Here is a 14,209-nt window from a genome sequence, read left to right on the forward strand (position 1 = left end):
TATCTCGGCGTCTTGTTCGCGAGTGATGGGAGAAGGGAGCCAGAGATCAACAGACGGATTGGTGCGGCGGCTGCAGTGATGCGGACGCTGCACCAGTCCGTCGTGGTGAAGAGGGAGCTGAGTGTAAAAGCGAAGCTCTCAATTTACCGGTCGATCTAGGTCCCTACCCTCACCTATGGCCACGAGCTGTGGGTAGTGACCGAAAGAACGAGATCGCGGATACAAGCGGCGAAAATGAGCTTCCTCCGAAGGGTGGCTGGCCTCTCCCTTAGAGATAGGGTGAGAGGTTCGGCCATCCGGGAGGGGCTCAGAGTAGATCCGCTGCTCTTCCACATCGAAAGGAGCCAGCTGAGGTGGTTCGGGCAAGGATGCCTCCTGGGCGCCTCCCGGGGTTGGTGTTCCGGGCATGTCCCACCGGGAGTAGGCCCCGGGGCAGACCCAGGACACGCTGGAGAGATTATATCTCTCGGCTGGCCTGGGAACGCCTTGGTGTTCCCCCGGATAAGCTGGAGGAGGTGGCTGGGGAGAGGGAGGTCTGGGCCTCTCTGCTTAGGCTGCTGCCCCCGCGACCCGGCCTCGGATAAAGCGGATGAAGATGAATGGATGGATGGATGGATGGTGTTTGTGAACTAAAAATAAAAAATGTGGGATACTGTTTGTCTGTGATTTGGAGAGCCCAGCGCGTGCTTCCAATGCAGGGAAAACTAATTGTATTGCAGAGACCTAACTTGGCACTTGTGCAGGTGAAGCCAAAGGGAAGATATGCTTCATCATATTTTCTAGTCTTTGGATTGGAAGGAGGTTGGTTTGGAAACATATTTGGCGATGCTTCATCTCCTGCTTTGCGTTTGTGTGGGAGCCTCGTCAAAAATCTGTTCATTATGCTAGCAGTGTCCAAGCATTCTTTTTTTTTTCTCTTTTCATACCGCGCCCCCCCTGCAATAGCTCTGCGCCTCCCCAGGAGGCGGGCCCCACACCTTGGGAACCTCTGCTTTGGCCAATCCGGTTCAAGCTACTACCAATGAGCAGGACATTATTCTGGGTCAAGCAAAGGTCTGCAGGAAAGAAATCTGTGAACGTCTGGTCCAAGGCAAAAGTGCCATGAGACCCATGAGGGAAGCAAACAAAATAAAATGATGGCGCTCAGACGTGTGTTGTTTTGCAAAGAACTAACCTCCCTGTGTTTTACAGAAAAAAGTAGCTAAGGCCATTTTTCTCTCTGTTCTGGATTATGGCGATATGATTTATGGGCATGCCTCTGCAGCTGCTCTTAAGGCCCTCGATGCTGTTTATCATTCTGCCCTCGGGCCCCGGCTTACAGTCATCATCACTGCATCTCAGATGGAAAAGCTGAATGGTGTTTTCTGTTTAAAGACGTGATGATTGTTTACCATTCTATATTACCTTTATGCTAGAACTGTGGGTCCACTCACTGGTGCCCACCAAGAGGATGCTCTTGTAGCTCTCAGAGAATTAAATAACATTTCACCTTCTAGTCATACCTGACTACCTGAAATAATCCTACTCAGAAATCTGATACCATCAGGCCTCCATAGACTAATGCTTTACACGTTCACCTGACAAGCAAGAGCTCACAGATGGATTTGTGACCCCACCCCCCAAACCCATTCCTGGTAATGGGATTAGCTTTGCCATGGTTTTGTAATGTGTGCAACTATAGCTATGTCTTGCGAACAGATGTGTGTTGCAAGCCAAGTGATGAAATCCTCAATCATCAGTCCACCTTAAGTCCGTGTAAATAAAATAAAGAAATATATTACCGTATTTTCACGACCATAAGGCGCACTGTGCTAAAAGGCGCAGTCTCAGTTATGTGTGCCCTTACTGTATTTAACACACACATAAGGCGCACTGGACCATAGGGCGCATACAAGTACCGTATGCGTATTTAAAAATAAAGCGGGAGCAAACCTGAATTCGGTACCTTATGCCGGTAATCGTCATCATCAACAACACACAAGCATACAAGTGTGCATATTTAAAAATAAAGCAGGAGCAAAACTGAGTTTGGTACTCACATTTTTATTACCAATAATCGTCATCATCAACAACACACAAGCATACAAGTGTGCGTATTTAAAAATAAAGCAGGAGCAAAACAAAGTTTGGTACTCACATTTTTATCATCAATCAAACCCATCGAAGTCCTCATCCTCTGTGTCTGAATTGAACAGCTGCGCTAAATCTCCATCAAACATGCCAGGTTCACTGTCTTCACCGTCAGAGTCACTTTCCGTGCCATGCGGCTCCTCGGAAACAATGCCGGCTTTTGCGAAAGCTCGAACAACAGTGCCAGCAGACATGTTAGCCCAAGCATCTACAATCCATTGGCAAATTGTGGCGTAACTCGCCCAGCGCTGCCTTCCACTCTTAGTGAAACTGTGGTCTCCACCGGTCATCCATCGCTCCCAGGCCGCTCGCAGCCTTACTTTGAACGGGCGGTTCACACCGATGTCCAGCGGTTGGAGTTCCTTTGTCAGGCCTCCCGGAATGACAGCAAGCTCACAGTTCATTTGCTTCACAAGTTTTTTCACATCGGCTGTGAGATGGGCACGCATAGAGTCACAGATCAACAGCGATGGTGATGCGTGGAAAAAACCACCTGGTCTCCTTACATACACCTCCCTCAGCCAGTCTTTCATCATTTCCTCATCCATCCAGCCCTTTTCATTTGCCTTAATGATGATTTCTGCTGGAAACTTCTCTTTAGGCAAAGTCTTTCGCTTAAAAATCACCATAGGCGGCAGTTTCTGTCCATTAGCATGGCAGCCAAGCACAACAGTAAAAGAAGACTTTTCATACCCCGTTGTGCGTATCGCTACCGTGCTGGTCCCCTTCTTCTCCACAGTGTGACTCACCGGGATGTCAAAAGTGAGCGGGACCTCGTCCATGTTTGTGATGTGGCTGGACTGGATGTTTTTGTCGCCGATGTGTTTGCTGCAGTAGGAGCGGAAGATGGCCAGCTTTTCCTTATAATCCGCTGGAAGTTGCTGCGCTACCGTAGTCCTGGTCCGGATGGAAAAATGGCACCGTTTCATAAAAAGTGAAAGTGAAACTGCTTTTAGCCGAATGGTGACCGTCGAAACGCTTCTCCCGCTCGCTCTTTGCTCGATGATCCACCGCTCGAGTCTTTCCTCCAACTCGAGCCACCTCGCCTTATGTCCGCGGAAACTCAGCTGCGTCTTCTTGACCTGCCGGACCTTGTTTTCCAGCTTCCTCCATTTGCGAACCATCGATTCGTTAATCTTAAATTCTCTCGCCGCTGCTCGATTTCCATGTTCCTCCGCGTAGCTGATGGCCTTCAGTTTAAACTGTGCTTCGTAAGCGTGTCTCTTTGCCATTTTCAGGGTTGTTAAAACAACGATGTCCTGCATAATGCACATACCTGTTCTTTTATACAGGTATGTGCGATTGTCCCGGTATATACGATCAACGCCCACACTTCACCCTTTAACGTTCTCATGGTGTTCTCTACTACGTCCTCCTTACAACACATAGGGCGCACCGCGCTATAGGGCGCGCCGCACTTTTTGAAGAAAATCTAAGACTTTTAAGTGCGCCTTATGGTCGTGAAAATACGGTAACAAAATGACAGGCAAAATGTTAAATCAACAGATGATGCAGGTCTTTCCACAGGTGAGTCATGGTGACATCACAGTCGTCATCATCATAGCTACTGTGGTAATAGATTTATTCAGCATCTCTAACCATATCCAGGTTTTTATTCTGTGCCTCACTTTCTGATAATTTGTAAGTTTCCTTCTCCTATTAAGGTGCTTCCACTCACCTCCTTCACATTCACAGTGAACATAATAACAGGTGGGAGGAAACCTCTGAGAGTCTCTGTCACCCCACTTTGTTCCTCCTGGGTGAGTGTTTCTTCTGCAGCCCTCAAAGAACGAATAATGAAAAGAATGCCAGAGGAAAAGCTTTCAGGAAAGACTCCAGTCCTCCATCTCTGGACTCGGCACTCTCCACCCACAACCAATTTTCTGTCCCTCAGCTCATTACTCATTTCCACCCTTCCCTTCAACACCTTCCCGGCAGCTCTCGGAGGATCTGCCGGGCAGAGACACTCACTGGAGAGTCTGCAAAGTGAAACCTGGATGCTGCCGTCAATCACAGCTCTCCTAATTAAGCCACAGGCTGCTGATTTACTCAAGTGACTCACAAAGACCATATTTAAGACTAAGTGAAAGACTCTGTATCAGACTATAAAAGCAGCGTCACGCAGGAGTGAACTACGTGTAATTAGCAATTTAAACACATTTCCAGAGCATGCTGGTATTTCAGAGACCATTTCACTTCTGACTCTTTTCTCTTTCTGTGCTCTGAACAAAAGGATCGACAAAATATTTGCAAGAAAAGAAACGATTACTGGCTGTTGCTGGAATGCAGGTGGGCACGTTACAGAAACCAAAACCAGAGTGAGGCAACAAACTAAACCATAAACCCTCAGAAACACAATGACAAGTAAAGATTTCATCACATATTAAAGACTACATTCAGGAGTGAAGACGCACTTCAGAGGATGTGACAGCATTATTTCTGAAAGTTAGCATCACACAGTGACAGAGTCTTCGCCCATCTACATGAACTTTAATAACAATTAAAGTAAATCTTTGACTAAAAACACACAAATAACCTCCGCGGTGGAAGCATTGCAGTCTCGAGAGGAAAACCCTTCACGAAAATATGTAGAAATGTCTGGAAGGTCTCCTGAACATAGCACTGAGCCCAGCAGTGAGCAGAGATTAGACTGAAATTTACAGAATGAGGCCTAAAGACAAGACTCAGGTCTAAATGTAACACTAAGGACTAGATGATCTATGTGAGGCCCTCAGCGACCCCAACCTCTCATTTCCAAAACAAAAGACATTTCGTTGTGTGTTAGTTTCAAGGTTTATTTTTTATTAGCAGCCAAAAATCCAATAATCTGACAGGACTAATCCTGATTAGGTTGGAATTTACTGATGATTATTTAGGCCAGAATAACACATAAAGACTTGGCTAAAATCTTTAGACTGGATTAAACATGTAAGAATGAAAATCAGACTAAAGACCAAGTTTGAGACCGAGAACTAATTTTAACATGAATCAGATTAAAAACCTAAGAGTAGATTAAAGATCTCAAACTGGATGTCTGCTGCACACTTTAGTTTCACTCCTGTGTTTGTAGATTTTCTGTGTGTGTGTGATGTAACAGTCATTGTAAAATTTGTATTATTATTATTATTACTATCATTATTATCATTATTTCTTAGTGACATTTTTGTTGTTGTTGTTGTTGTTGTTCTTATTATTATTATTATTATCATTATGTAGTTAAAGACTGGCTCCTCTGATGACCACAGCTCTGAGTTTTGAACCTGTCTCCTAAATCAACCTCTCCAGGCACATAAACACAGGCTGAACCTCGTACTGGGAGAAACTTCGGAGTCTTTTCAGTCTCACCTGTTCTTCCTCCTGACTTCTATTATAAGTTTTAAGCTGAAAAGCCAACACATCCCCTCCTGCCCGTCATGCATGAACGAGACAAACAGTGCAAGAGAAAATCTTTTGTTCAGTGTCACATGAAAGAAAAATATAGCTGGAAGCCAGAACTACAGGAGCACAATTTCTATAAACCCATCAGAAGCAGGATGTAATTAAGCGAGCAGCAGATGAACTTTCCTGTGAGAAACCTTTTAAAGCTTCTTTGTAGTCACGCTGACGTTCCTAGCAATCTGCACAGACTGCTGCCATGTTCAAATCATTTTTAAGATTCATGACTCAAGGCTGCGCGCCACATCAAGCCATTTACCTGCACCCTTGAAATCCTGCTCATTAGCTGAAAGTGCACAAACACTGTTTGAGTTTTTAACTTTGAGTTGTCACCTTGTTCAAGGTTTGGAGAGGACTGTAGTCTCTGATGCGACAGCTTTGTAGCACTGATCATCATCCCTCATACCCACTAAAAAAACATAACTATTGATTCAATTCAATTTTATTTTCAATTTTATATATAGCACCAATAAAATAGTCACCTCAAGGTGTTTTAATACTGTAAGGTAAAGACCCTACAGGATTACAGAAAAATCCCAACAATCACATGACCCCATGTGAGGAAGTACTTTGGCAACAACATGAAGGAAAAACTCCCTTTTGACAGGAAGAAACGCGTTAATGCAGCGTTAACATGGTCATCACGATTAAAAATTTTAACGCGCTCAACCCATCTGGAGCGCAGAATGAACAAACTTTTGGACAAACTGCCCGATATGCATTGACAGAGACATTTCAGGGATTTTGACTCAGTAGGGTCGGATTAACAATTAACCCTCCAGATGGGTTAATTGTTAATCGCGTTAGTTAGCACTGACAGCACTAAAAAAATATAAAGTCGCCAATTTGGGATTTCTTTGGCTCTAAACCAGATGAAAGAGGTAAACCTAAGGATGTAACCAAAGTGGTGTGCCACTTGTCCAGACGTATAGTGCGAGCAAAGTACTCAAACGCGACTAATTTGCATGAGCATGTACGTGTCCACCATCCAGCTGAGTATGCGGCGATCACTAGCTTCTGCAGCTCCATCAACAAGCATTTGGGCGCACTCTGAGGAGGGTGCATTTGCTCACAGATGAAAGAGGGTGCTGTTAAAACAGCGCTATTTTTTTTTTTTCTGTTGACTGCTTCTATTAGCTCCATCATTATTAGCAAACTTACTGATGGGCAAATAAATCTCCCCTGTAAAAACGATAGTCAATATATTCGTCCAATCGCCCAACCCTAATTCATCCAGGTGTCCATCATCAGGCTAAGTAACCAGGTAATCCTCAAACATCTCACCAAACCTGGACACCCATCTTCAGTACCTCCCCAAGAGGCTTCCAGCTCTTCTGAAAGAGGACGGCAACTTCTGCCAAATACTTTCAAGTCATTCAGATGCACAGTCGCCTCTACTGAGGCTCTGTGTTGGAAGCTTGATGGTTTCTGAACTCTGCAAGCTTTACCTTTAAGTGTGAAGTCATGGCTCCTGTTTCTTTTTCCTCTGCTTTTGTGCAAGCTGGGCCCAGTTGAGGACTGACTTTCAGTTCCACCTCCTCTCAGGGTCCAAACTGGACATATTCTGTGACAGCTAGCATTGTAATTTTCACGCTCAGGTCCTGTCTTTGAATAAACACAGTGTTTCTGGTCATCAGCCTCTAGCAGGGCTGGAGGATTGATCAGATTATAATTTGGCTTTTAGAGATGATGAAAACAAGGCAAGCTCATTTAATTTTGTCCAATAAACCAAACACTCCCGTTGCCCCTCCCTAAAAGTCATTCACTGTTGGTTTAGCTTGAGCTAAAAGTCACTAAAAGAGAGATTTTAGTGAACAAGATCAGTGCAGAGGAAATAATAAAGGTTTGGAAGATCATTAAGAACTGCACATGACTCTGTCTCTGGATCTCAAAGCGTTTCTCACTGGTCCACCTTCAGCTGTGTGCGACCAAGATGTTTGATCGCCAGGTTAAGATGTGATGCTTTAATGCAAAAAGACTCTGAAACACACTGCAGAGCTCAGACACATAAACACAGCACGAAGGAAAGCCGTGTGAGCACGTGCAGTGTTAGTGGGTATAGATATTTGTTCTGCTGCGTGTCAGACAGCATGTTTGTGTTTCTGTACATTACAACTTTGTCAGGCTTAAACACACGGCCTGTGTGTCTCCGCACAGCATTGTGTGTGTGATGTGGAGACTTTGCTAGCTTTGCTGGCACTACAGAGACATCCTCAATGGAAAGGAGAACAAAGACAAAGGCTCTTAATGAGCTCTGCCACTGCCGAGACCTAAACTAGGCCAGCCAACGGGCTGTGTGCACGTGTGTGTGTGTGGCAGTGGGATGTGAACGAGCCACGGGCGTTATCCAGGTGACTGAGAACGCAGCAGCTCTGCAGCGAGCGAGCGTTTCATGTGAGCGGCTCGTTTGTTGTGCTAAAATTCCCAAAGAAGCATCTCGGAAAGCCGTCAGAGGCTCGTCTGTCGGCGCACCGCTGGAGCGCTCGCGATGGACACTTTAAAAGGATTAAAATCATTTTTAGGTTCCTCTGCAGAAAACCAAACAGCTAAACAAACACGCCGCCCTCCCTTTGTAAAATCACAAAGTCAGAGCTGACAAAGTTTGGAACACAGCCCCGGGTGAACCTCAGCGTTGCTGCAGGTTTATTTGGACTGAGAGTTTTTGGGTTTTGCAGATTTCAGTGAAACATGGCAGAGGAAGGGACGCCTGACACCCACAGCCATCACACTGATGGCTGTGGGGGTCTGTAGGCAGCCTGGGGTACAGTGCTCTGCTGTATGAACTGTGTTTCATATACACCTGACCTGGATGTGATGAAGTCACATGTCGAATACATGCTGTGAAGCTATGCTACAGCTAACTGTCTGTTATTATAGAAACTAAATGGTAGTAAAGCATCTTTACTCTGAGCCTTTACACGAGATTTACCGATAGATAAAATCAACACTCTTTGACTTCATGTATTTACAGCTAACTACCATCTGGATTTTAAAAATCATTAACTGAGTCCAGTCTGGGGGTCCATAAACACCAATCCCACTTTTGTCAACAGCCCAGCTCACACTCCACCCAACCCCAGGCCCTCTGGGGCGGTGGGCTCACTGAGCAGCAGATCCATGTTATTCAGTAGGTGTCCAACCAAGCCTCATGGACCCAAAACCAGGCGCTCGATAGATGGTGGGATGGTTATCAATATCGGCCCTAAAACTCCAGCATCAATAATGAAATAATAGTTTGGTGAAATAAGAGTAATCTTAAAAAAAATAGCACAAATATGAGTCGATCTGAACCAGCAGCTGGCCCAGGTTAAAGGTCACCCACTAATCAACATGATTGCAGCAATTTTGTCAAACAATCAGTAATAACTCCCTCAAACCTGACTGCACAGACACGATCCCATTGTCATTAGATTCAGGGTGGCTCGTGCTGCTGAGAATTTCACTACATCTACTGTCCATCACACATAAACAGCCAGAAAAACAACTCTGCCCAGGATGCAGAACCTGCAGAGATTGAGGGATCAGTGATGCTTCCCTGACAATCCAGAGGAGCATGAAGAATCCAGCCAATTCAAATTATACTGATGAAAAACAGCAGGGCTCGCACTGCAGACACAGTGTAACTCATCCATTCCCCATTCCTGTCAAATCTCTTCATACTCTGGTGATGATGTCTGAGCGTCTCCTGAATAAACACACTTCCTGTCACATCAGACTTCAGGCTGCTCCCCTGCACTCTCTCACGTCTTTAGCTGCTGTTTGCAAGTGCTCACTGAGTAAAACTTTCTCTACTTTCTGTCTGCGCTTCAGGCCAACAGACGACCTCAGCGTGTGAAGAGAAGACCTGACATAAAAACACCAGCAAGCTGCTGTGCTCCATCGGCGGCAGCAGGAGGCTTTATTAGCTCTGGACAGGGCCCAGCATGGGAGGCTTACCCTCAGTCAGGCCCATGTGGATGCTCCAGTAGTTCTGCAGGCACTGCAGCTCCTTCTTCATGCCTCTCTTGCAGCGGCAGTCGTAGAGCGGCGAGTCCTGCAGCACCTCCAGCGCCCCCTGGCACTCCTTGGAGGCCAGCATGGCGCTGCGCTCCTTGTCCCCGCCCGACAGGCACTGGCGCATGATCCGGTAACGCGAGCTGCACTGGCTGTTCTGGTTGCACAGCTCGGAGGCTCGGACACAGTCTAGAGGTTCCCTCCAGCCGGGGGTGCCGAGCTCCGAGTCACAAACGCACACATCTGCAGGAAAACAGGGAGAAGGCGGGAGTTAGACACAGAGGTGTTAGCTTCACTCACTTCCTGTTTACTTTTGTGATCATTTTATCTATTTGCAGTCATTTTGTGTCTCATTAGAGTCACCGTGTGTCTCTGCTCTGCTTTTTGTTAAATTTTTGTGTGTGCGTATGGTCTTTTTAAATATTTTTCCAATATTTTTGTCTCTTTGTAGTTTTTGGCACCTGTTTACTGTCACTTATTGCTTCTTTGTGATCTTTTTCCACCTCTTTAACATAGCAAACTAATCAGTTCAAACAGAGCTCGTTTAAAACTAAATGTAAAAATATTAATGGGGCTGTTGGTCAGATAAATGTGCGTCTCTGCAGACTCAGGCAGGCTTTTCCTCTGGTGCAGGTGGAGGTGTGTCTGTATGCTATGCCTCAGTTTCTCAGCTGTAACTCAGGATTGCAGATTGAAGGCTCAGTGATGGATCTCGGATCGAGATGAGGTGATCTCCTGATAAGAAGCTGAGGATAAAGCCAGCACGTGTTCATAGAGCATCATATCATATATGTCTTCCTGTTGTAGGTTATTGTTGTTCCAGCGGCCGTTAGCTGTGACAGAAACATATGAAACTGAAATAGGAAACATTAGAAGGCATTGCGCGGATGTCCTCAAGAAAATATCCCACACTAATCCGGTTCGACATCTCCTCCAGGGCGCACAGACTCAGCTCCATCTGTGTCGAGCGTGGCCTTTGTCAGGCAGTTCAACAGCTTCCGTCCAGCAGAGACAATAGCATGCGGGTGAATCCAATTAAGCGAGCATCACAGGGACCAGATAAATGAATGTTTACCTGTCGGCAGCCGCAGATAGCAGGTGTGTGCATTTCGTGGGATTTCGAGGGTTTTCAGAAACAGGAAGTGTGTGTGTGAGCTGCTGGAGTCATTATTTTAGAGACATAACATGCTGAACGCCAACAAACAACACGATCTAACGGTTAACCGGCACAAAACCAGGCAGGAGGGTAAAAGTAAACTATTACATTACATGCCGCTGACATTTCACAGTCCCAAAAATTACCTATGATAACCAGAAGCATAATCATATAATAATTCTGTGAATGAATATAAAGGCTGTGTTATAGAGAGGAAACACGATGTGGAACAAACACACATTCAGATCTTTGTCCTTCAGTGCGCAAAGCACCATAGTCCTTCTTCGAAATTAAAAATGTAAAGCGCTGTAGTTCTCCTTCAAAATAAAAGTGCAAAGAGCTGCGGTTCTTCAAAATAAAAGTGCAAAGAGCTGTAGTTCTCCTTCAAAGTAAAAGTGAAAGTGCTGCAGCATGCTCCTCCTTCCATTTTCCTCGTCCCTGGTACAGCTCCTGAAACCTCACATGTGGACCAGAAGCTGGGGATCATGGCTTTCACAGTGAGTAATCCAGACTATGAATGGTTGACCTCATGCTGTGGACAGATCATCTCACCCATTCTCTCGGCTGAAGTTTGATTCGTTTGGCATCTTCTTTGTGCCTTCTGCCCATTGAGGGACCTCAAAGTGAACTTTCATTTAGGAAGATTTTCACCCTTATCCTCCATCTTCTCTGTGTTCATACGAGCCTAACCACAGCTCTGCAGGTAACGACTGATATACCTCAACCTGCCCTCCAAATATTGCTGCTGTTCAGTTTTTTCTTTCTGTCTAAAGTTCTAGCAGGGAAATCCTTCAGTGAGAACATCTGGAGAACATCTTTGGACCATTTCTAACTGTCAGATGTGTTTCAGAGCTTCCTGATTCTGGGATTTGAAGAAGACAATCAGGTGCTTGAGCTGAACTTGTTTTTGTCCTTGCAGATGTTTGAGCTCTCATCTGAAAGGCTTTACAGTTCAGAAAGCTGACGGCCGTCCCAGAGTTTGAGGTGGTGAGATCAGCAATGATGACGTGAAGAGCAGTGCAAACTAAAGCTAAGCCCACCTCTCGAAGAGGCAGCTGTTTCTTACAGGTGAGCTGTCTGTTACAGCCAGGTGGACCGTTAACCCGTTACTCTCAACTAACCATGAACCTAAACTCTTTGTAATCCGTGTGAAAACATTCATGAATGAGGCTGTTACTGTGGGTTCATCCACATCTTTATATGCTTTCTATGGTCTGCAGTGAATACTGATGTCCCACACAGGCTGTGGTCCCTGAAGTCCTCCTTAATCCTCACAATCACTCGAGGAGGCTCTTCCTGTTCACCTGGTCTAAGGAGAGCACTGTGGAACATAGCCACCTCAGAACCGGAGCTAGTGGAGCTGCTGGAGCTGGTGAACAATGCTACACCTTTAAGCTGACTGGACCGGGACTGACGCCTGAGACCTGAGACCTGAGCTGGCCTTCACTGAGTCTCCTATGATGAGTAACTGATGGAAGCTGTGGGACACTCTGCAGGCTCCCCTCATCTCACACTTTATCAGCACCTGACGCGATGCTTGCAGGGGACATCTGCACATTGTATCTGTAAAAAATAAACTGGATGACTCTACAGACTTTCCTGTGGTTAGTGCTAGGTCAGTAGGGCACCAGGCGCCCCCTGCTGGAACAGTGGGACAAAATCCTGTGCTGCTCTCATGAAACGTGCATTTACACTCTGCAGAGACACAAAAAAAAGGTGGCACGAAAAAACACGGCTCCACACTCTGTTTGTTCCACTGCAGACAGAAATGCTCCAGCACCACAAGCTTGTGTCACCCACCCCACAGCTCCACCTCAACAAGCTGCAACACATCAGACCAGTGCTCAGAACCAGGGGCAGAGGAACAGCTCCCACAGGTGAGGGCCACACAAAGAGCTAATTACTGGACCTCGGGGTAACGATGTGACCTTTCAGGGGTACGTGGATGTTTGTGCAGCAGTAAAAAGTTCAGATTAAAATATTCAGGATCAGAACAAATGTTCCCGAGACCTGCTGTCCTCAGTCCTGGTATCAAGCATGGTAAAAGCATCTTTTAGTAGAAGCTCACAGTAAGGCAGAGGTGTAGAAGTAGTCAAACCCCTAGGAGTACAAATAACTACACCCTGTCAGGGATAAAATGGCAGTACCTCAGAGAGTACTTCACCTGAATATATTTCATTTACTGAATGTAACAAAGATGCTCTTTATGGCTCTGATGATCAATAGAAACATAATAGAAATCCAAACAGAATGTACAGCAGAGTACACACAGTACTCTGTACACCAAGTACTCTGTAAACACAGTACTCTGCACACACAGTACTCTGTACTATTCTAACACGTCACGGCTGGTACATGGGCTGAGGGTAAGGGCGCGCGCTATTTGTCTGCGGAGATTTAAAAGTTAACTTCATGCACTGCAACATTTTCACTTGTAATGGAGTATCTCTGTGAGTATCCGAGTACTCCTGCTGACGGTTACTCGGTGTTTCAGAGCACGAGAGCATCTTTAGACCCAGCTGACTGACAGAGGCGCAAACCGAGCCTCTGCCCTCACCTGTGCGCGTGCACGCGGGCAGCGGAGGTGTACTCACCGAGCACGAGCAGCAGGCAGACGACGCCGATTAGGATCATGTCGCGTGCTGCTGTAATCCCACAGGAAGTCATGGTTCTCTCGCTCTGAGCGTCGGGGTCTCTCACTCTCTCTCTCCGCACATCACGCGGACTGCCACCGACATAGTGGCACTAGCACGAACCCCGGACACGGTGGGATCCCCCCCTCCCACCCCGCCGTCCTGGGCTCACAGCAGCCCCGGCAGGGACGCAGAAGAAGACGAAGAAGCGTGGGAGTCTGGGCAGGAGCGCATGCTCCGGAGCGGCTCTCCCGGAGATGGAGCTCTGTCCTCGGTGAAGAACATCAGCTGCCCCCGATCACTCCGCAGCTGTACTCCAACTTTCCGGGCTCAATGTGACTCTGTCCGCTACTCTTCCTCCTCTTTGTCACACACACACACAGTCACACACCGGAGCTGCCCGGTGGGTAACGGCACGCGCGTCTCCCGCCGGTTAGAATCTACTCCAGTAGCAGCCTCGTGCGTCTTTCAGCAAGCCCAGCGCGTGCGAGCACTGAGGAAAACCTCGAAACCTCCTTCTCCTCCTCCTCACCCCCTCCTCACCCAAAACTCAGACTCTCTTTCGCTCTGTCTCTCTCTTTCTCCCTTTCTCCGGGTGTCAAACGCACGCGCGTTTACTCCTTACGTTGACCCGGAGTGTGACCTCAGAGCAACGTCATCTGACTGAAAGACACGATCTGCTATTACTGTAATGACTGTTTATTTATTTATCTTTTATTATTGAAAATGTCCCAGGTATTTTATATTTTAATCATACATTTTATTTATATTCATTTTTTATTTACATATGAATGTATAGTTTTAGTGTAATTATTTTTGTTATTTTACATTTTAATTATTGTCATTATTAATTATTAATTTA

The 14,209-nt window shown here is 46.1% G+C and overlaps 1 protein-coding gene across 1 annotated transcript in view; it reads right to left on the reverse strand.

The window, feature by feature from the left end:
- The window catches only part of gfra2b (GDNF family receptor alpha 2b), a 156,743-nt gene extending 142,835 nt beyond the window's left edge, over positions 1 to 13,908 (reverse strand). Inside the window, exons 1-2 of the mRNA XM_086299895.1 lie at positions 13,309 to 13,908; positions 9,502 to 9,801 (exon numbers count right to left, since the gene is read on the reverse strand). Coding sequence (XP_086156021.1) covers positions 9,502 to 9,801; positions 13,309 to 13,381 — 373 coding nt within the window. The 5' untranslated portion in view covers positions 13,382 to 13,908. The remainder of the gene's footprint in view (positions 1 to 9,501; positions 9,802 to 13,308) is intronic.
- Positions 13,909 to 14,209: the final 301 nt, after the last annotated feature.

The sequence above is a fragment of the Aulonocara sp. 'chitande type north' Nkhata Bay genome, linkage group LG7 (genome assembly GCF_057382095.1).
Source record: "Aulonocara sp. 'chitande type north' Nkhata Bay isolate Kocher_YH1m ecotype deep benthic linkage group LG7, A_spYH_male_GT1.1, whole genome shotgun sequence".
Taxonomy (NCBI): Eukaryota; Metazoa; Chordata; class Actinopteri; order Cichliformes; family Cichlidae; genus Aulonocara; species Aulonocara sp. 'chitande type north' Nkhata Bay.